At 45.6% G+C, this 24,319-nt stretch overlaps 1 protein-coding gene across 1 annotated transcript in view; it reads right to left on the bottom strand.

Moving 5' to 3' along the window:
• Positions 1-24,319, bottom strand: part of LOC147731310 (putative methyltransferase DDB_G0268948) — a 599,606-nt gene that overhangs the window by 19,898 nt on the left and 555,389 nt on the right. Inside the window, exons 5-6 of the mRNA XM_086958721.1 lie at positions 9,489-9,589; positions 9,077-9,214 (exon numbers count right to left, since the gene is read on the bottom strand). Coding sequence (XP_086814847.1) covers positions 9,077-9,214; positions 9,489-9,589 — 239 coding nt within the window. The remainder of the gene's footprint in view (positions 1-9,076; positions 9,215-9,488; positions 9,590-24,319) is intronic.

The raw sequence follows: 24,319 nt of genomic DNA on the forward strand, positions 1-24,319 counted from the left end.
CAGCCACGTTACCGAGGGTTGACCATAGGAATAATTTTCTAAGACCTATGCTGTGTCCTATCATGTGTTAGTGGCCTTATTGCCAGTGACCTACATTTGTTCCTACCAATAACCCACTTTCCAACATAGGGAAGCATCGAAATTGACCAAAAGATTGTTACATATTCTTCGATTTAATTGTACATAAACTCATTAAACCTAGACTGGTAGGGAAAAACAGATGAACTGTACTTTGGACTACATACAGTTTTGTTAAAAATAAATATTGGGGAACAAACAGATTGCTTAGAGGATGGTTGCATGTGTGAATATATATACATGTGCAAAGACTTAATCTAAACAGGTAAAAGCAAATGATTACAAACTCAACAAATTACGCAGAGGCTGGTGGTTTATCTGGACAAATAGGGCCGAAATCTGCCATAACACATAAGCATTTATAATATTAGTCTGAGGTTAGACAAGACAATTGTGCCTGGTTAGTGTCCAGTTCATTGAGGCCCCCATTGATGGAATCCAAGCGGTACATCCATTTACATTCTCCTCCCTTGAGAATCGTCTCGATACTGTCCCCTCTGATAACTAGTTTTGCCTTCTCCAAAACTAGCCATTTGAGGTCTTCAGGTCCATGATTTGCATTTTTTAAATGTTCTACCGGGGTGCACCTTGCACTTCACACCATATCCTACTACAATTCTATAGTATGCGCTCCTTCACATTTTGCTGCGTATGACGAATATAGATTTTATCACAAGGGTAGATGATTCCATAGATGATTTTAGAAGTGTTACAATTAGTGAAAGACTTGAGCTCAATTGTATGTTGCTTAAATATGAGTTGTTTAGTCTGAATTGTCATGGTACAGGCCTTACAGTAGAAAAATAGATTCCCCTGACTCAACAATCAAATAGTAAATCGAATACAATGATTAACAGTGCACTAACCTATAAAAACCACATCATATATTACAATCATTATTTATTGTTAAAAAAAATTTTTTGCTTTAAAATGTCATTGTACACCAAATAAAAACTTATAAAGGCTTAAACAAATAACCTTATTAAATCAATCTCTACCTCATGTTATGTTATGTTATGTTAGCTACATTTATTTTGCGCACAGCTGCTCCAGCGAAGGAGCGTCCTGGCGCATGGAAAAGGTGAACATAACACAACGCAAGGAAAAAAAAAGGTGAAGATCAACATAAAAAGTTTAAAACAGGTAGGTTTTCACGGCCCTACGAAATGCTAGTAGATCCTCTAAGAGGCGGATTTCCAAAGGGAGAGAATTCCAGAGAGCCGCAGCTCTCACACGGAAGGAGCGCCCGCCCATCCGGCTAAGCCTGAAACGCGGGGTAACCGCAAGGGATTGCCCAAGAGATCTGAGGGAGCGAGTCGGGACATAAGGGGATAGAAGATTATTGAGGATCTCAGGTGCCGATCCTTTTAAAATTTTAAAAGCGAGGCTGAGTACCTTAAAATGGATTCGGCTTTTCACTGGTAGCCAGTGTAGGGACCGCAGAGTATTGGACGTGGGACAGGACCTCGGCAGACCCACCACTGCTCTCGCAGCCGCGTTCTGGACACGCTGCAGGCGAACAATCTCAGATTGGTTAGCTCCCAGCAGGAGCGAGCTGGCGTAGTCCAGCCGGGAGATGATCGTCGCTTGGATGACCAACTGTCTCGTCGGAGCATCGAAAAATTTGAGCACCGGCCTCAGTCCACGCAGAACACCAAAACAGCATGCTGCCACTCTCTTAGTGTGGGTGGTAAAACATAAGGTGTGGTCGAGCCATACTCCCAGGTTTCTGAGCTCCATCACCGGTATGGGGGCAGGCCCGATCCATAAAAAACATGTAATTCACATAAAATACTTCCTACCACATAGAAATAACCAGCATAATCGAGACAGACATAAATGTAAGACACAAAACTTGTCAAATCCTAATGTGCATCATGAATTGTGATCAAAAACACTATGGTTAATACAATGATTCCATCTGTATTGAACACATTTGTGTCGATCCTTGAGATTGCACCCTTAATAGCGTTGACGCGTTTCGATGGTTTTCTGTTTACCGCACCATCTTTTTCAAGACAACCAATTTCTCTGTCTCCATGCAATTTAATACTTTACTAAAGAAGAGGGGGAGTAACATCACTGAGAAATATAAAATGATGTCCCTGATAACATCCCTATATATGTAATGTTAAGAAATGAAGGCACAGGAAAGGGAACTGCTCTAGGAATTTGACATGTATACAATTTATCTATTGATTCTATGCAATTTTGTTGTATGTAGGGAGGAGAGTATCAAATTGTATAGAGATAGAAAAATTCTGTTTCTTGAAAATGATGGTATTGCACAAATATGTATTTATCCCTATATATACAATGTTAAGAAATAAGGGTATAGGAAAGGAAATTGTTCTGATAAGTTGATATGTACAGAATGTATTTATTGATTTTATATATATCTGTTTTATGTAGGGAGTGAAGTATTAAATTGCACGGAGACAGAGAAATTGGTTGTCTTGAAAAAGATGGTGTAGTAAACAGAAAACCATCAAAACGTGTCAACTCTATTAAGGGTGCAATCTAAAGGATCAACACAAATGTGTTAAATACAGATTGAATCATTGTATTAACCCTTGTGTTTTTGATCACAATTCATGATGCACATTAGGATTTGACAAGTTTTGTGTCTTACATTTATGTCTGTCTCGATTATGCTGGTCATAATTTCTATGTGGTAGGAAGTATTTGTATGTGAATTACATGTTTTTTATGGATGAGGTAGAGATTGATTTAATAAGGTTATTTGTTTAAGCCTTTATAAGTTTTTATTTGGTGTGCTCAGACGTGAGTCCCTTGCTCACTTTGCCACTGGATTCAAGCAAGCCGGGCTGAAGACGGCTGGAATGCCAGAAACCGGTCCTCGGAAGCTTGTTTCCGGTCCAGGGAAGGCATGGCTTGGCAGTTCGGGCTGGACTGTTCCCATGAGGCACAGGGTCAGACTGATTTGCATATAGCCATGTCTGAACTGGGGTGGCAGAGTGGGCTAAAGAACGTGATGGATTAAACCCAGATCTTTTGGCTGGGTGTGAGTGTTTGATTGGTTCAGATGCTCCGTCCATTACCACCCCCTTTTGTACCGCTTTTGGCTGCCATAAGTGTGGCAGGGTATGCGCAGACGTGAGTCCCTTGCTCACTTTGCCACTGGATTCAAGCAAGCCCGGCTGAAGACGGCTGGAATGCCAGAAACCGGTCCTCAGAAGCTTGTTTCCGGTCCAGGGAAGGCATGGCTTGGCAGTTCGGGCTGGACTGTTCCCATGAGGCACAGGGTCAGACTGATTTGCATATAGCCATGTCTGAACTGGGGTGGCAGAGTAGGCTAAAGAACGGTGATGGATTAAACCCAGATCTTTTGACTGGGTGTGAGTGTTTGATTGGTTCAGATGCTCCATCCATTACCACCCCCTTTTGTATCGCTTTTGGCCGCCATAAGTGTGGCAGGGTATGCTCAGACGTGAGTCCCTTGCTCACTTTGCCACTGGATTCAAGCAAGCCAGGCTGAAGATGGCTGGAATGCCAGAAACCGGTCCTCGGAAGCTTGTTTCCGGTCCAGGGAAGGCATGGCTTGGCAGTTCCGGCTGGACTGTTCCAGTGAGGCACAGGGTCAGACTTATTTGCATATAGCCATGTCTGAACTGGGGTGGCAGAGTGGGCTAAAGAACAGTGATGGATTAAACCCAGATCTTTTGACTGGATGTGAGTGTTTGATTGGTTCAGATGCTCCGCCCATTACCACCCCCTTTTGTACCGCTTTTGGCCACCATAAATGTGGCAGGGTATGCTCAGACGTGAGTCCCTTGCTCACTTTGCCACTGGATTCAAGCAAGCCAGGCTGAAGACGGCTGGAATGCCAGAAACCGGTCCTCGGAAGCTTGTTTCCGGTCCAGGGAAGGCATGGCTTGGCAGTTCCGGCTGGACTGTTCCCATGAGGCACAGGGTCAGACTTATTTGCATATAGCCATGTCTGAACTGGGGTGGCAGAGTAGGCTAAAGAACAGTGATGGATTAAACCCAGATCTTTTGACTGGATGTGAGTGTTTGATTGGTTCAGATGCTCCGCCCATTACCACCCCCTTTTGTACCGCTTTTGGCCACCATAAATGTGGCAGGGTATGCTCATATGTGAGTCCCTTGCTTACTTTGCCACTGGATTCAAGCAAGCCGGGCTGAAGACGGCTGGAATGCCAGAAACCGGTCCTCGGAAGCTTGTTTCCGGTCCAGGGAAGGCATGGCTTGGCAGTTCGGGCTGGACTGTTCCCATGAGGCACAGGGTCAGACTGATTTGCATATAGCCATGTCTGAACTGGAGTGGCAGAGTGGGCTAAAGAACGGTGATGGATTAAACCCAGATCTTTTGACTGGGTGTGAGTGTTTGATTGGTTCAGATGCACCGTCCATTACCACCCCCTTTTGTACCGCAATGAAAATTTAAAGCAAAAACATTTTTCTTAACAATAAAGTATCATTGTAATATATGATGTGGTTTTTATAATTTAGTGCACTGTTAATCATTGTATTCGATTTACTATTTGATTGTTGGGTCAGGGGAATCTTGTTTTCTATTGGTACATGTACCTCAATTCCCTTGATAACTTTAAGGGGTCCCTCTCATATTTTCTCAATGCTACAGGCCTTACAGTGCCCACATTGTATTGGTCACGGGTGGGGGTAAGCTCCATAGCGACTAAAGGGATGGTTCCTCAGGTGGATCTAAGAGTGAACGTACAAAATGGTCTTTCACGTTCTTCACCTTTTAAAAGGAATGCATGGGTAGGTCTGATTGTTGCAAGTCGTCAGCTATCAAATTCCAATTTTTATTGACCACATTCTTGATCGGATTGCTTTGAGTGGAAAAAGTGGTGACACAGATCAACCTCTGTGTGGAGTTGCGTTCCCGTTCACTTGCTATCAAGAGTGTTTCTCTGGGGCAGAACCATGCCCTCTTACGTGCTCTCTTGACCAGTCATGTGGGGTAGCCTCTTTGCATAACCCGTTTACATATTTCTTCTGATTCCGCCATGAAGTCCTCCTTCCGTGAGCAGTTCCGACGGATCGGCATAAACTACCCAAAGGGTAAGTTGTCCCTTAGGCTACGTGGGTGGTGACTAGTGTAATGGAGCAAGGAATTCCATTCAGCTGGTTTGCAATACAGTGTGGTGAATAGTGAGTTGTTCTCATTTTTAATAGTGATGTTGAGGAAATGGATTTCTCCAGAGGCAGAGTGTACGGTGAACTGTATGTCATCACTCCTCTGGTTCAGCCATTCATGAAAAAGGGTTAGTTCTGCTAAATCTCCAGTCCAAATCATCAGGACATCGTCTATATATCTACTCCATAATACGACCCTGCTGTTGAAAGGATTATCGGTACTGAGGATAAAAGAGCTTTCAAAATGGTCCATGAAGATAATTCAAAAAAATAAGCACGCCTTAGCGAGTGTGTAAATATGCAATACACACGTGGTTCAATTTTTACCACTCACTTTTTCACCTTTGCTCATTAATTATTATAGGGAGGTCCTGAAGAAAGCTCCACCAATGTTTTTCAAGAGCTGAAACATGCTGGCTAAAGAATAATCCAGACACTTACTTGCAGTTCTGAATATTATCCATCTCACCATTTTTTAAACATACCCTGGGCCACTGGGAATAAATTATTGAATAGTGAGTTTCCCAGAGGTATTTTTAACGACGCCACACTCACAGCGCCATCAAACAAAAACAAAAAACCTGCTCCACTGTAATCAGGTGTTGTAGCACAGTTGGGTAGCAATTGGCTACCCAACTGGGAACCCAATGATAAAGCATGACACCAACCAGGCTGGTGAGGGTTCTTTTAAACAAACCTTGTGGTGTTAGACACTACCTATTTGATCTAGTCACTCACTATTGGCCCTCTCAGTTGGATATTCCATGAAGATAATTGCCAGGTCAGGGGCAAAGGCCGCGCCCATCACTATGCCCTTGACCTGTAGGTAGTAGTTGCCTTGGAAGTAAAAGAAATTCTTCATCATAGCAATTCGAAGTAATCTGATGATGAATTCTGTGGGTACTGCCATAGGTGCTGGTCTTTGATCCAATACTAATCTCATCACTTCTACCGCGGAACATTGAGGTATGCTTGTGTAGAGAGACACGATATCAAAGGTTACTAACAGTTGTTTCATAGGATCAAAGGGTTGCTGGTCCACCAGATTGATTGTCTCCATCATGTCACGTAGGTATGCCCTTGTTGTTTCTGCAATGGGTTTCGAAAAGAAGTCTATGTATCTGCTTAGGAGTTCCAGTAGAGAGCCCCACCCCGAAACAATCGGCCGTCCAGCGGGGATTCTGGATATCTTTGTAAATTTTTGGCAGCGTGTATGTGGTTGGAATGCATGGCTGCTTTTGGTTGAGGTAAATAAATTCCAGATTGGATACGAAACCTCTTTCAAGCCCATCCTCAGTGATTTTCAAGATCTTTTTTTCAAGATCCTTTGTTGGGTCTGCTCATAGTCTTCGGTAGCTGGTCCCATCTTATAACTGTTTGAGAATCTCAGTCTTGTATTTGGTCATATCCTGAATCACAATGGCCCCACCCTTGTCTGCAGGTTTAATGACAATTTCCTTAGTTAGTTTCAACGAAGTAAAGGCTTCACGCTCCAGGTGGGTGACATTTTGGTTGACGTATATCTTGACTTCGAGAATGTTGGCGACATCCCTCATGACCACACTCTCATAAGCAAGGATCTTATTTGTCATTGCGTGGGCCGGTGGGTAGAAGGTCGATGGTACTCTTAGTCCTGTCAGTGAGGTGGTATGGAATGCCGGGGATTGCCTGAAGAAATATCATAGGCGGACCTTCCTAAAGAAGCAATGGAGCTCTGTCCTAATGGTAAAGTGATTGGGGTAAGCAGTCGGCACAAATGCTAGGCCCCTGCTGAGCACCTTACTTTCCTCTTCTTTCAGAGTGTAGGGAGAAATATTTACTATGGGGTTATCTGGTCGTTTTACCACCTGTAGGTTTTTCACGGGTTTGGATTTCTCCATGGTTCTCGGGCTGAAAACAGACTTGTTTCTGAGCTCGTCCCTGTTCCCAGTTCCTGCTGAACTGTGTCTGTCCCCATTGGGGTCTCTGTTGCCAATTGCCGCTACGTCCTCTGGGTGGTCGCATTTGTACCTCGCCTAAAAAAGGAGGGGTCCTTGGAGCGGGTACCAATGGTTGTGTGGTCTGTAGTAGAAGCTGGGGCCAGGTTGTTCCTTATCACAGTCAGTGCTGTTTGATCCAGGTGATTCAGAAAACGTAGTGTAGTTCCTGCTGCATCCCCGGTATCCTCTTCTCCCTCTATTTGAAGACCGGCCTTGGTTGTCCTGTTTGAAATAATCCTCTTGGAGTTATGGGTAGATGTTCTTCTTGTTGTAGTACCAGATATCTTTCGCTAATTTTTCCAGTTTCTTATTCTGGGTGTTGGTTTCAAAGTCTTTTAAAGTTTTATCTAGACATTCTAAGGCATCCTTAACATTTGTCAAAGCTGAGTCTCAAGAAATCTCCAATTACAGTGCATCAATCTATCTCAAGAGGACTTGTACTTGGTCAACCACCGTTTTCACTCCCAGCACCATCCAGTGCCAGGAGCAGTTGTTGGCAACGAAGCTGAAACCTTCCTTGAATTTAGGTAGGTCCACAAAGATGGCTGGTTTGTTCCTCACTTGTAGACCGACTGGGATTATAGTGACCTGAAGATATTTGGCTTGAATATGACCATGTAAATGAGTGTGTACCAGTTTCTTTTCAAGACGGTCCAGACGTGCTACCTTGCCATTCAGTGTGAAATCAATAGTAGGGGTTGTGGAAGAAAGAACATTATTTGAAGGGTCCTGCAATAGTTGATTAATATGGTCCTCAGAATAGGACAAAGTCTTGGTGTCTGTCATGATCAGCTATTGAATAAATCAAAACAAAAACCTTGCAGGTCAGCACCTGCTCAGATGTAGTTATATACAAAGGGTAGACCCACATAAGTCACTGGGACCTGGGTATGAAGCAGTACAATGAGTAAAAAGTTCCCAGTGTGTCATGTACAAATACTTTACACATTACCTCTGGGCATGAGCCTTCCTGCTCTTTGCCAAACTACCATGGGGTGAGCACAGGTTGCTTTTGGTGTGTAACTAACTTACCCTGACTAGAGTGCGGGTCCCTACTTGGACAGGGGAATACCTCAGCTAACTAGAAAACCCATTTCTAACAGGCCCTTTCAAAGATTTTTCTTCCGGAAACATTTATGTATTATAACATAAAACATAAAATAACCTGGGACTTTACTGAGGTCAGTTTATTGAACAACACTTCCTCTCTAAATAACATTCCAGCACCACGGTCTCTTTTATGCATATTTGTGAACTTATTTTTAATTCTTTTATTTGAGCTGGTTTGTATAGTGCCATCATGTAAGTAGACTGCAGGGAGAGTCAGTGGGATTGGGAGGCTTAGTAAAGATTGGCGCCTCTACATGCAAGCGATCGGAGTGCATTTTAATTTGGGTTAACAATTTCAAGTCCAGTTTTGTATCCATCCTTGTAGGTGATTTCTGCAGTAGTGCCATGGTTAACTAAGGTGCTTTTAGCAGAGTTGAAATACATGTTTTTCTTTTCAAATGTGGAGCGTTTCACAAAATTGCTTTTTTAGGCAACCCAACAGACTTATGGACAATTTAGCTTATACCTTACCCCTCCCAGGCTAGCTATACCACCAATACATTCATACCTTAAAAGTACGGTACTACCTAAAAATCGCCCACAAACAAAAACAGGAAACCTTTGTTGGTGAAAGTTAAGTGGCTCCTCAATCAGTTTTTTTTGTCTACTCCGTAGAACTTTTTTAGTAATAAATTCTGACTTATTTAGGTAAAAAAGAAATGGTGAAAACAAAGGTAATCTACTTCATGGCTGTTATTTTAAAGCTATTGTATTCCTGCTACTCTGTACCTAAAAACACAGTTTTTGAATACTCAATTTCTTACCTTTTTTGTGTTTTTGGCAGGAATTCCTTTGCTCCCTCTGGGTCGAGAGCCTTGTAGGTCTGGTACATGTAGAGCGACTCAATGAAACCCATTAATTCTGTCACTGTCATAGGAAACGTGTCAGAAATGTCACCAACTCTGCAAGAAAGAGACACGTATAAGGTTATTGGCTGAGTTAATAAAAGCAGAGTAACAACAATAATATGGTGCGCCACTGAACAGAAATGTGGTGCACAAAGTTTCAGTGATTAAGTTTTCAGTAATTTTGTGGCTATTACTGGTATGAGAGTTTGTGACATGCATACTCACTAGCAATTTTAACTGCAGGGCATAGTGTTTGCCCGCGTTGAAACACAAACAGATATGCACACTCAGATAAACATACATGGACACACAACATACATTCTCTAACCTCTTTTTGTCTGTATATGGTACGGCTTGAAATATCAGCTGGTATTTGTTCCGGACATGACTAAAACATTCATGGGCATACTTAAAGAGGAACTCCAAGGCCTGCAGAAAAAACAAAAAGGTAGTCAGTGCCCTGCAGCCTTATGAGGTTTTATTTTCTGAGCATTCTCTTGACGTCTAAGTCTACATGTCTAAGTCTGCATGATGACACAAACAGGGCCGTTCTAGAGCAGTACGACTGTGCCACTGCACCGGGTGCTGACTGCAGGGGGCGCAGGGTTTGCAAGTTTGTTTTGGTTTTAACTGCAGCTGCTGCAGCAATCCATGCCTCCAGCAATTTCCATGCAACAATAAAAATGTCAAGAGAACTCCGGTGATTAATGTTCTTACTGGAGAGGTATCTGAGTTTTATCTAGTTGAGGTTTTAAGTTTTAAGTGATCATAAAATCGCACGTTAATATGGCTGCTGCAATGAACGTTTACCATGCAGATCACAAAGTGCATGTAATGTAAATAGATCAGTGGGTTACTGCTTTTCTAAGAGATATACTTTTTTGATTTGCAGTTTATAGGTAATATGATATTATGGAACAGTTGATTATTAATCTAAAAAATCTATGCACGATTGATTAGAGCATAGATTAATGTTGCAAAAAGGGTTCATTTGGGTAGAAATTAATTATTATTAAAGAGAACTCCCGACTATTGTGTTCCATTTTCAATTCTCAGTTTGTGCTTCTCCAGACTAAGCATGGGCGAATTTTGCGAATTCGCGGTCCGTGAATTTGCGGATTTGCGAATTCGCAATCCACAAAATTTGCGGATTTTTTATTTTTGCGTGTTCACGGGTGTTCGCGGGTGTTCGAGGGGAACTTTGCGTATTCGCGGGGTTTTTTTTGCCTGGTTCATCACTGCCACCCTCTCGTTTTTTATGCCCTTCTGCCCTCTGTACCACTTGTTTTTGTGCCTTTCTGCCCTCTGCCCCACTCTTGTTTGTGCCCTTTTGCCCTCTGCCCCACTGGTTTCTGTGCCCTTCTGCCCTCTGCCTAACTCATGCCCTCTGTCCCACTTTGTGCCCTTCTGCCTTCAGCCATAAGTCAGCTTCAACAGGAAGCACTAATCGATAAAGTATAGCAGATGCTTGAGTTGAAGGTCAAATTAAGTTACACAGTCATTAATCACCCCAAGTTTGGGGTGATTAATGATTGTGTAACTGAATTTGAGATTCAACTCTAGCACCTGCTTTACTTTATCTATTAGTGCTTCCTGTGGAAGCTGTCTTTTTGTAACTATTTTAGAGGCTCTGGCAGCTTGCCGGCGCCATTCTAAAATAGTTACAAAAAGTCAGCTTGAACTTTTGACCCATTCCGTTCCGCTCGCGGATCTTCCGCCCCATGCTTACTCCAGACCAAGCACTCTTGAACTATACTGCCTACCAGTATGGATGACATGTCACTCCTACACTTTGTAGTCCTCCAGTTAATGTAAAATTTCCTATACACTGATGTACACATTTATGTTTGATTGTCTCTGTGTAATATGTGTGTGATGCAAAGTGCTCTGATACTCTTCAATGTTATAAGTGGCACTATATAACTAATAAAATGCATCTGAATGAGAGTGGTTTTGGGGACTCGATGGGCACAGTTAAAGGTGGTGATGAGTGGTCACCACCTTCACCACGGATGGGGGGGTTCAAACTAACATTGTCTCCATAAGTGGTAAAGCCGGACCTGGTCACATTTGCTATTATAAAACAGTTCAGTTCACATTGTGTGGGAGAAGACAGCATGCATGTAATATATTATATGTACATTTGAAAATACATTCCATACATGAAAAAATAAAAGTAACAAGACAGATGCAAGTCTCTCAAACGGTGAAGTAAAGACAGTCATTTGCCATTAACAAGGTGGTCCAGTGTGAAGTTTCTATTGACATGCATTTTGGAGTGGATGAATATTTTGCTGGGTTACAAAACGTCCTTTTTGACTTAAAAGAAGAGTTGAACTGCATAAAGCAGGATCATCTATGGCCTATCGAGCTGAAGCTTGGGTCATAATTCGGGTCATGATAGAGCTCATGAGCACAGCATTGCATGATCTGACATAGTGCCTGGCTTAATCTAAAAGTTAGCTTCATCTGAAGACAGAATTGTAGGTGCTACAGCGGGACTCCAGAAATAAATTCTAAATCACCATGGCCATTTCTCGAAAACCTCAGAAAACATTCATAACATTCAACAGTGGGGCCTATTACACTGCATACTTACTCTGTTCATTTAACTCTGCTTCAAAGATTTGGCCAACAACCCAGGAGTCCTACTATAACATTGGCGGAGTGTCTAAACCTATTTAACTATTTATTATTTACACCTTCAGTTTAAAATATTTTGCCATGGTTTTCTTTTGTACACCTTTTATTCAGACACACCACCATAATGGCAATGGATCTGCTAGAACGAACATTAGGCGTAGGAAGAAACAAAGACCAGCTTTTACTTCTTCATTTCTCTAATTTTTATTCAAAAGCAAACTTTTAGTATGTCCGACATTTAAGCATTTATTAATTCTTTATTCAGTTAAAACTTAATTTTTATTTCAGAAAGTGATCATTTATTTTAAAGCTCAGAAATAAACATTTTCTTTAGAAAGTTCAGCAAGTGTTAGTAAAGAACAGATCACAGCCACTGATGACATCCGAGCCCTGCTCGACAACGGAGAAACAGCGGCCCTCATCCTCCTGGACCTCTCCGCGGCATTCGACACTGTCTGCCACCGAACCCTAGTGCAGCGACTCAGCAATGTCGAAATCCAAGAGAAGGCACTAGAATGGATCATCTCCTTCCTCGCCGGAAGGACACAGAGAATCCGCCTCCCCCAGTTCAGATCAGAAGCCACCAAAGTCATCTGCGGCGTCCCTCAAGGCTCCTCGCTCAGCCCCACCCTCTTCAATGTCTACATGAACCCCCTTGCGGCCATCACACGCCAACACAACCTCAACAACATCTCTTACGCCGACGACACCCAGCTGATCCTCTCCCTCACCAACGACCCCGCCACCGCCAAACCTACACGAAGGGAGGAAAGACGTAGCCGAGTGGATGATGAACAGCCGCCTGAAACTGAACTCAGACAAGACGGAAGTCCTCATCCTGGGATCCTCGCCCTCCGCCTGGGACGACTCCTTGTGGCCCCCTGCCCTGGGCAGCGCACCCAAACCATCAGACCACGCACGCAACCTGGGCTTCATCCTGGACTCCTCCCTCTCCATGACCAGACAAGTCAACGCCGTCTCCTCGTCGTGCTTCAACATCCTGCGCATGCTACGTAAGATCTTCCGGTGGATCCCCACCGAGACCAGGAAGACGGTCACCCAGGCCGTCGTCACCAGCCGACTGGACTACGGCAACTCCCTCTACGCCGGAACCACCGCCAAACTCCAGAAGAGACTCCAGCGGATCCAGAACGCCTCAGCAAGACTCATCCTGGACATCCCCCGACACAGCCACATCTCCGGACACCTGAGAGACCTGCACTGGCTCCGAGTCAACAAGAGAATCACGTTCCGACTCCTCACCCACGCCGACAAAGCCCTACACAACCAAGGCCCAAGATACCTCAACAACCCCTCAACTTCTACATTCCCACACGCCAGCTTCGATCGACCAAGCACGCCCTTGCCGCCGTCCCCCGCATCCGAAGAGCCACCACAGGAGGAAGGTCCTTCTCCTACGTGGCCGCCAAGATATGGAACTCCCTCCCGACCCACCTCCGCCTGACCCAAGACCACCTCGCCTTCAGGAAGCAGCTCAAGACCTGGCTGTTCGAGCAGTAGCGGACCCCCCCTCCCCAAGCGCCTTGAGACCCTGCGGGTGAGTAGCGCTCTATATAAATGCTTTGATTGATTGATTGAACAGATAGTTCCAATTCAATCTCTCCTAACATCCCTAACTAACACCCTCATCTTATCCTAACAGTCCTGCAAAGAAAAATAATTAATCAGAGTCTCTTACATCCAGAAATCGATCTTCAGTCCGGCAGCCTCTCCAGAGGAAAGCGAAAGAGCGAATGCCTCTAAACAAAATCAGGGTTTTTTATACACTAACCGTCTAACTTTATCTATCTAAGAAGTAACTGCCATCATAAATTTGTGTTCTGATTGGACACATTTGGGTAGATGTGCACTTCCTCATCATTACAGCATGTTTTTCACGACGACTCAGCAGAAAAATAAAAGGTCTTTGTTTAAGACCGTTTATGGCCTAGGCGCTTCCTACTTTTTAAACATGGGAGAAAGTTCTTATGATCCCAGCATTACCTTCGATACGGTCTCACACGAGGTGCTGCTGTTCAGGCTAGAGGAGGCAGGAATATCGGGACAAGCCCTGAATTGGCTAAAAGCATTCATCTCTGGGAGATCATTCAGGGTGTTCATCCCCCCGTTCCTTTCCAAAGAGCGCTCCATCGGACAAGGAGTTCCCCAGGGTTCGGCACTCAGTCCTACTTTATTTAACCTATATGTCCAACCACTAGCGGAGGTAGCCAGGAGATGGGGGTTGTCGCTGGTATCCTATGCTGACGACACCCAGCTAGTGGTGACATTGAGGGATGAAGGTGGGCTGAGTGCACAGAACATTTAAACAGAGCCTCACTGACATATCCAACTGGATGACATCTAACTACCTTCAGCTTAATGCTGTAAGACGGAGGTATTGCTGGTGGGAAAAGAGGCTGCGGCATGGGGCAACAAATGGTGGCCGGAATCACTTGGCAAACTGCCCGACCCTAAAAGTCATGTGAAAAACCTTGGAGTATGGGTGGATTCCGCCCTTAACTTCACCCAACAGACCAAAATGGTTGCTGCCACGTGCTTTGGGATATTACGGAATCTTAAGCCGATCCTTAAGTTCTTCGACCCTCAGACGCGCCAACTTGTAGTGCAGTCAGCCATTCTCTTGCGGCTGGACTATGCTAGCTTGCTTCTCCTTGGGGTAAACGTAGCTGAGAAAGTAAGACTGCAATGAGTCCAGAATGCAGCAGTAAAAGCCTTGACTGGTCTTCCTCGTCATCAATCAGTGGAAAGTACGGTTGAGAAGAGGATCCACTTCAAGACCTTATGTCTTGCATTCAAAATCCTGAAAACCGCTTCTCCAACCATGCTAAACCCACTATTAACACCGTATACACCTTGGAGCACTCTGCGTTCGGAAGGACAGAACCTTGCAGTCGTCCCCCGTGTCAAGCTGGCACGGATGGGCGGCCGATCCTTCGGGTACCTGGCAGCCAAGCTTTGGAATGCCTTACCTCCCCAGATATGTGGTCTGAACGATCTTTTGTCTTTTAGGAAAGCTATAAAAACCCACCTCTTCTGCTGAATATGTTTTGTTATGTAAGTTGCCACCAACATCCGCAGCGGTCCCCTCTCCTCCTTGGAAAGTGCCGGGACGCCCCTTTGCTGGAAAACTATATAACATAACATAACATAACACCTTCCATGCTTGGCACCCATCCTAGGTTCCGGGGGCGATTTGTCCTTGAACTTCTCCTCTGAGCACAGTGAGCTCATACGCACTCGTATGCTTGAGTCGCACATACGCAAACCAATACTTGCTCGCAGTAAATCAGTGCGGCCATTTTCAGGTTAGGCCTCACAGGCCACATTTTGAAATTATCATAGAAATAAACACAAATCCATGTTAAACATAGAACTTTAACCCTTCTGTTTACCACCCACCATACTAATTTTTTCCATTAGTTGTTACCTAGCAAAAAAGCCACATATGTGTCTTTATACTTACATATCGACGACCTTTTGGCACAATAACACGTACTTTAAGCACACATATGCTGCGTTTTGGTAGTATTCAAGCTATGCGTTAATTCACAACACTATAACAACATATATTAATCGATTATTTCGCATCATGCAAGCAAAGTTAGTTTTCCCCATATGTTTTCGTGTATGCAAATTACTTTAAAGTTGATTGTTTTAACACATCACGCCATTAGTAAATATTAACGTTATGGAAATTGATTTCGAGAGGGGTGTACAAAATTTTGCTCACCACCTCGCTCCATCATAGGAACAGATAGGTATACGTTCTAATCCAAGCAAAGTGGGCTGAGACTTCCTTCCAAAGCAGATTCACATGGAACATAGTTGTAAAAATTGGCATTCAATTTGCCAGTTTGCATTATGGTAGGACTTCTGATATCCTGATTGCTGTCAGCATGAGGGACATGATGGTATGCTAGATGATCAGTAGTTATTACCGTTGGATTGCACCCTTCTATCATTTACTTACTAGGTGTCGTTTTCATAAGGCTCTAGGATTTTCCTTTGGTTGTGAGTAATTGTGTTTGAGTACTGTAGATTAGTTGAGTCAATATTTTATGTAGTAATGGTTCCTATGGGTATTACAAATAAAACGTGTCCAAGCCTGGGAGAGACCTTTGCAGTATACTACGTGTATGGATAAATATGCCAAAGGACTTGCACTTTATTTTGTTCCATTGGGGTTGTTAGAAACTGGGCTCCTTGGTAGACACTTCCCCACCTTTTGCCCCACTTAGAACTGCTGGATGCTGGTTTGTGATTCCGATTTTTTTTGTTTAAATTTGTTTATTGAATTTCCAATTTTTTTTTTTTTTGAAAACCTTTATTATACCGTTCAAAACAAAGTACAAAATTAGCCCTGCCACGACAGGGGCCGGTCACCACATGTATGCGACACATATCAGGAGTTCCGATAACACAGCTCTTCAGCCGACAACCCAGGGGTCCGGCAGCGGTAAAGGATAGACGGTGCATTGAAAACATTTCGGATCAAGGATATACATAAGGTTTCATTTTATATTTAACCCCCCCCCCCACCCCAAAGACAAGATAAAGAGGAAGATACAGGATATCCGGAGCTACTCACTCGGAGGTTTAAGAAATACGGGTAGGTGTTAAAAGGTAGTTGCGAATCAAGGTAGACCAACAGTAAGGACACAAGCGCTAATAAGTTCACTAAGGGTGAAGAACAAAACTACCGATCTCTCATCATAGCCACCCACCCCAGACCCCGCCCACTCATATACTTCAGGATGAAACCGAAAGTATCGCTACCGGACCCTGCGAGAAGAAAGAAAAGGGGCCATAGAACACAACAAAGGCAAAATAACAAACCCCCCACCCTGCACCCCTGCAATGGCTACGGCCTACCCCACTAGCAGCGTGCCTGACGCCCAGAGGAATACCCTAATGAGAGAGAGAGAGAAAGAAAAAGGGGCCATAGAACAAAACAAAGGCAAAATAACAAACCCCCCCACCACCCTGCACCCCTGCAATGGCTACGGCCTAACCCACTAGCAGCGTGCCTGTCGCCCAGAAATGTCCCTAAAAGAGAGAAAGAAGTGGAGGTGGAGAGAAAAAAAAACACACTCCCGGACTCCCTTACCCCCCACCAGATGCGACCACCCGGAAACAAGTTCAAAATAGAATGCAGCGAAATACACTATCACTCCGGGGAAGCATGATACATATCACCCGACTCCCGCACTTCACAGGTCACAATCCCAGCAGCAGATTAAATTATATTTCCGGCACCCTAAAAACCCCACAAATTAACCCTGGCAAGTACGAATTTTCACCGAGCACTTATAACCCACAGGCCACAGCAACAATGAGAAAGGTAAAGCTTTCATAAAAGTTCAAGTCAGTACGAGCAAACCAAGTGAAGGATAAAAGTTCACTATCTCCACAGAGCAAGCGTGGAAGGATGATAACACTCTCCAATAGTCACAGGTGATCTTGTTGAGGCAGTCAAGGTTATCCATAGTGATATTCAGCGAGATAGGGTTCAAGCAGGGGACGCTGACAATGTTCACGGGTGCGTGATCTGTCTTATAGGAATCAGCAGCGCAAAAGGAATCCGGCTTCTGCACAGGGACCTCAAAGTTGGACATACGATGTTCCGCGGGTAGTACCGCTGGCTGCGATGAAAGCGAAAAGCCGCCGTCCGGTCTCCGGCAAAGATCGTCCATTGTTACCAACAGTGCCTGGTAGTTGACGATGATCTGCGAGTGGAGCGCTCTAATGGCCGCCATTACGGCGTGCAGCGGTGGTGTGTCTTCTGTCCCCTCCATCTCCTCTCGCAAAGCGGCAGATCAGGATACGAACCCCGGAGGTCGACTACTCCGGGGTAGCAGGCAAATCCAGAGCGGACACCAACAACGGGCGCTCTCACCTCACGATTTTGCACCATCGCCGCTGATCAGGGCTCCCGTCCGCACCCCCCCGACAAGCTTGCGGTGTCTCCGGGCGTCGGATACAGGGCCGCAGCAAACGATGTGTCACACCGTAGCGTGTGCGTGGCAGGCAGGATACGAAATCGCCGTTAAAAACAGGTAGAGTATGTCTCCGTTCAGGAGACCGGACGAAGCCCAACGTTCACAGCCGATGTTGTTCAATTCCACCCCGGATGAGTTGGAAATCGAGGCCCCGGCTTCCACGCTGGGGTAGGCCGAGAAAGAAACACGGCGTATCTAAGTCACCCGATGTGATAAAAAGGTCGGGATTGCGCCTTCAGAGTCAGTCACTCCTCATGTACACGGGAGTCCGGTGTGAAAACAGGATAACTTGCAGGATATACGAGCTGCTGGCGGAGGTCGGCGGAGCCGGGAGCTTATGCGGCCATCTTGCTTGCTAGCGTAGCTCCTCCTCCCGAATTTCAAAATTTTTGATGTTATTAAAAATGTATCAGCACGAGTCACATATTTGCGCATATAATACAAATAGACAAATTGCATAGGCAATCTACATATTAAGAGTATATATGGTTTACTTGTTTGTGCGTTGCTAGGATGTATCATGCGTGCTAATGTTCTAAGAAACTGGGAATGCATGAACTTGGACAGAGTTGCGTTGTACCACTTGGGCCTATGAGATAGCACCAGCCCGGCTCAGTGTTCCTCTGTTTCCCCTGCAATGCGTGATGTGATTTTAGTCGCGTCCCATGCCTGCTGTGGGGACGAGATTCTGAACACGTCTGAGTGAATAAATATGATGTACCTGGTTGTGTACGTGAGATGCATAGCCAGTGGGACAACCCAACTCTATTCTGAAAGTTGCCAAGCGTCTGATATAGCATGCGCGGACCATTGGGCCGTGACAGCCATCCTCGTTACAATGAGGTCCTGGTTGAGTCCAGGTCATCATGCCACGAGCTTCTGAAATCTAGTAGTATTGTGTCCCAGTGCGTCCTCCCGGCACAATGCCACGCTCTTCTCCTGTGCCAAGCATGTCATTGATTGCTGCCAGGCTTTTATATTTGGCGGTTCCGGAGATTTCCAGCGCCTAGTGAATAGGCGTTTGGCTTCAAGAAGCCTGAGATCTATGAATCGGGATGTGACTTTATTTTTCTTGGTTCTTCGGTAGAGGCTCAGTAGGCAAAGTTCCCATGAACACTCTACTGCATGACCTGTGTAGTTGGCTAAATGCGTTGTGACCACTCTCCATTAGGGGGTGAGGGTTGCGCAGACCCACATCATGTGCAGCAGATCTGCATCTTTTAACTTCCATCTCGGGCACCTGGCATCTGTTCTATTAAAGTGTCTGTTGATCTTGACTGGCATTGTGTATGCCCTCTGAAGGATGTAGTATTGTATTAAGCGAAATTGGGCATTCCTTGGGATATGGGTAGGTCCTTCCAAGATGCCTGACCACTCATGGTCAGTGCATTCCCTTTGCAGCTCTGCATGCCAGCGCTGCCTGAGCGGCACCAGCGACGGTGCCAAGTGTGTCTGCAGGGACTCAGCGAACCATTTGGTAAGGTGTCTGCCTGTGCCCAACTCATGAAGATATTGAACAGTGAGTTGATTCGTGGGCTCACGAGCCATGTCTCCACACAGGACTCGCAGCGCCCGCATTAGTGCTGTGTATAACAGGAATTGGCCCTGCAGCAGGTCACTGTCTTTGGCTAGCGTGTGGAATGACACTAATTGCTGGTCTTGATACACGTCTCCCAGGGTCTGCAGCCCCGCCACTTCCCAGGGGGTGAGCTCTGCAGCTGAGACCGCATGGCAGTGACTCGGTGTGCCAAGTATGAGCAAGGGGGGGGGGGAAGAATAGTCTCTTATGTGAGCTTTAGGCTATGACAAAAGCATTTATATGCAACTGCCACCAGGAGCCGGATTTGGGCTGCACCCCTCCTTCCACAGTGGAATAAGGCTGTAATTTGGGGCTGTGTGCAGCCGGGTTGCTGCGAAGCAGTGTCTTCCAACTGCATGCCACTGATCCAACGAGCGACCCACTGGAGTTGGGATGCCAAATAATAGTGCTCCATGTTGGGGACAGCTAATCCACCTCGAGCCACGGGCAGATAAAGCTTTACTAGCACTACCAAATGCCAAATGAACTGCCACAGGTCTTTCTCTAAAGTGTGAAAAAACAAGGGTTTGATGTATATAGGCAGGTTTGTGAAGTGGTAGAGCAGCCGCGGGAGCACCACCATCTTCAAGAGTGCAATGCGGCTCATGGTGGCTAGTGGGAGGGTGCGCCAGAGGACATCTGCGATTGTACTGCTGTCATGACCTACACAATGTTGCCTTCCAGAAGATCTTCCAGTTAGCGATTGTTTCTGACACCCAAGTACCAGAATGGGGAATTCGGCCACGGCACTGATGTACCCCCAGTATAAAACCTCGGTCCGGGGATGTCTCGGCGAACAGGTACAGGCATGACTTCCCCCAGTTTACCCGCAGTCCTGACATCGAAGCAAACTCCTGCAACGCCCTCTCCACAGCCAAGCATGACCCACGGACATCCCGGAGGTATATCAGCAGATCGACAGCATTCAGAGAAACCGTGTGTGTGCTGTCGCCCAGAGGGATGCCCCACTCCGTGCCAGTTTGGCAGAGAGACGCGGGCTTGATAGAAGTGAGAATAGCAGCGGGGAGGGCCGAAACCCCTGACGGGTGACATGCTCGATTGGGACCACTTGAGACACATAGGGACCTGTCTTAATTTTGGCTATGAGATGCGTATATAACAGTTTAACCAGACCCAGGAAGTTTCACCCCAGTTCATACTTGTTATGGGCAGCAAATAAATAGTCCCACTCCAGGGTGTCAAACGCCTTCTCCAGGTCGAGAACCAGGCAACCCGAGTGTGTCCCACACTCCCTGGACTAATGGGCCACACGGAAGTGACGTGCAACACGCAGGCACAAAGCCATTTTGGTCTGTATGTACCAGCTGTGGTAACAGGGAAGCAAGTCTTCACGCTAGTATCTTGGCTAGTACCTTGTAGTCTGTGTTCAACAGTGCCATTGGTCGATAGGAGCCCAGCAGCTCCCTCCGGATCCCTATCTGACTTGGGTAGCGAGAACAGCAGCGACTTGCGAAGAGACTCCGGAAGGACAGACGACTCCTGCACACTGTGGCACATTGACAGAAGGTGCGGAGCCAGGGTTGGCTACAAAGCCAACCCTTTGTAGCATTCAGCGGGGAAGCTGTTCCGGACAGGCGCCCTGCCAGTTGCCAGTGACTGTATGGCTGCCTGTACCTCCAGGATGTGATCAGCTCCTCTGATTCCGCCCTCTGTTCTGCCGAAACCGTCGGCAGTGGCAGCGGGAGCAGGTAGGAGTCCAGACCCGCAGGCGCCACCCTAAGGGCTGATCTGTACAGTTTATCATACTGGGCTGCGAACTCTCAATGTATGTCCTGTTGGCATGTTAACAGAGGACCTGCCGCTGATCGCAGTGTAAGAACTGGAAACTGTGAATGCTCTAGTCTGATTAATCTCGCAAGCAACCTACCTGCTCTATCATGACTGTGTGCTGAGTGTGTGCTGCATGTGCAGCATATTTATGCACTGCTGCCATTCCATGACTCTGGCATGGTCATGGTTTAGTTCATCTAGCGCATGTTGGATACCAGTTGCATTTGTGACCTCTGTCTCTAAGTGGATGAGGGCATCCTCAATGCGTATTGCCTCTTGTTCTAGTTGTCAGCGCATGCTCCAGCTAAGCCCCATACACTGGCCCGGGCTACTGCTTTGTACGCATCCACACAATGCCAGCGTCAGGAACCAAGTCTGCGTTTGTTTCATAATAATTTTCAATAGTAGCGTCACCAAGGCCCTGAAGGGGGGTCCTCCAGGGATGTAGGCCATAGCCTCCACAGGCGGGTGACCTGCGCTGCACCCTCATCGAACATCTGTATTAAGTGAGGATTGTGGTCCAAGTGTGTGCAACCAAAATATTCTGCCTGAGCACACTCAGTGATGAGCGTAACGCTTCCCACAAACCAGTCGATACGTACATGTAGTCTGTGTGAATTAAAGTAATATGAGTATAGACGGTCCCGTGGATGCAGTACCCTCCACACCTTACTGTGCTACACTGGTGATATTGAGTCCCTTACTTGAGGGACGGTTGAGAGTTTCCACTTTCTTATATTTGATGTTGATTGATATAGATCTGCACGCTTCTTCACGTCCTATGGGTGGAGTGACTGATTTCACGCACAGGATGTATGGTGCACCTGATAGGTGGGGGGGCACTCGGGAGATAATATTCTCTATGGATTCATCTGGCATGGAGCATCCTGTTAGGGCACATATAGTGGACTGTGCAATTGCGGGTCCCTATGGTATTTATTGACACACATATTTTACTTGTTTTTCAGTAATGTCACCGTGTTGGCGGAACTCCCTCCACATAGCTCATTATTGATGGGTAAGAGTGACATACACCCTTCTCAACACCTAATTGAGGTGAAAGGGGTAGTGTGTTAGACTGGGACAACTAGACGTCCTGACGAAGACCCAGGTGACCCATTGATTAAGGGCAATTTAAGGGTCGAAACATGTTGACGCAAGTAGTGTGAGTGGGGTGTTAGTGGGTCTTAATAACCCTTTATAACACCACCACCCTACCATTTTTTAATCCTGTCCGTGGAACCTAATAATAAAGATGGTTTTGGTATCCATGAGTCAGTTTTAATATCACCTATTGCACTTTGAGTTGTCTTGTGTTGTATCCAGTCTCGAGTCATTGTATGTGGACCTGAGGGTCACGTCCAGTGTCTGTGTGTGTGTCTTTACATTTTGTTTGTTCCCCCCTCCCTATGCTTCGTCCGTTGTGTGGCTACGCTCGGACGTCGCACCAGACCCGATGATGAAGCATGTCATACACATTGTGTGTGAGTGAGGGCAGTTTTTCACCACCCAAAAGTGTGCCAATATTTGCACCTGGGTGTTGAGTCTATGCTTGTTTTGTTTGTTGTCTCCACCCCTCTTTTGTGTGGTTATTATAGCTGTTACTGGGGGTTCAGGGTGGTAGACAGTAATTTAGACCCTCTCCCCTCTTGTGTGCGAGACTCTGCAGTACAACAACAGCCTGTGAGTCAACTGTCAGGGGTTTAAGCATTTAACTTTGTAACTTAAAACAAGCAGAGGGACAACGTGTGGCTGCCCAAACTATGAACTTTGCCAAGTGGCAGGTGTCGGGGGTGTGCGCCGCGCTGCTCAACAGGGGATGGGTTGAGGCAGTTTGAAAAGATAGTACCTGCGTGTGCCTGGGCCCTATCTCAATGTGTGTGTGGACCTACTCTATGTCAAGCATCTTTTGATATGGTGCATGGATATCAATTGTGGCCGAGGCCTATGGCTGAAGGCAGTTACGGGCAGTGGTTAACGTATCAGCATGCTGTGCGTGTGTTGTGTGTGACTGTCAATGGCATGTACATTTGTCTAGCCAGTGTGAAGGGGCCAAGTCCCCTAGGCAACCTGAACATAACATGCAGAACTCTATTTGATACACATCATAATAACCAGTATATTCAAAATGTGAACGTTCTATCCAAGAAATATATCGGTGTCTTTCAGTTTTTTAACATTGATTACGTTTGCATTTTTATCAAACAAAAAATCAGTTTACAAATAGAAATGTATAATTATCACAAAATAATTTTTAACACAAACGATCATTCCCAATGCATTTCGAGACTCTAAGGTCTCTTCGTCAGGGGTGGGCCTGTTGGTAAAAAAGAAAACACATCAGTTGATGTGTTGGTGTAGGGAAAATCTCTGTCAGATGTATGTAACTGTGAGACTGATTGTCAATATGTAGACAACACACCAGAGGTGCTACCCGTCTGTGGTATGCTACCCAAGCATACTTACTTCCAATGAAATAATCTCAATAAACCGTCGGCGACCTGGAAACACAAAAACCAGGCACCATTTACAGATCTGTAGCAAAACACAATAATACATCCTTTTGTTCAAACTCCAATCACATGAAATACCTGTGAATTAGCTCAATGGATTGACTGGCTATTCTAAGACCGTTGCATCATGAAACCACCTTAGCAGTGCTATAGTAGATAATAAATTGTAAGAGACAGGGGTCCCTTTGAGCTCGAAATCAGAACAAATGTAGCCAAATTATCACAATAGAGATTGACTCTGTTTTCTTCTTAATTGACAATATCAAGATATTTATTCACATAAATAAAACACAAAACAAAACATATACTGTGAGTGAGCTCCCCCCTTCGAGCCGCACCGCTCGCCGTGTCCCAGCCGCTGGCATTTGAGGTACGAAGTGCACCGCAGGGCGTAGTACGGCTTGCTTGCCCACACCGCGCTGTCCGGGATTAACAGGCAGCCCCGCTATTGAAGGTACGGCTCGAATGCCACATTGTACGTGAACGCATCCCGACCAGGACCATCGGCCTCGCTCCCCGTGGCCCCCACTCTACGCCTCGCAGAAGACGCCTGTAACGAGCTGGGGCTCGCATTGAAGAGGGGCCGAAAATGCTCCTGGTTCGCCTTCGGTTT

Source organism: Lissotriton vulgaris, chromosome 2_1, assembly GCF_964263255.1.
Source record: "Lissotriton vulgaris chromosome 2_1, aLisVul1.2, whole genome shotgun sequence".
In the NCBI taxonomy this organism is placed as follows: Eukaryota; Metazoa; Chordata; class Amphibia; order Caudata; family Salamandridae; genus Lissotriton; species Lissotriton vulgaris.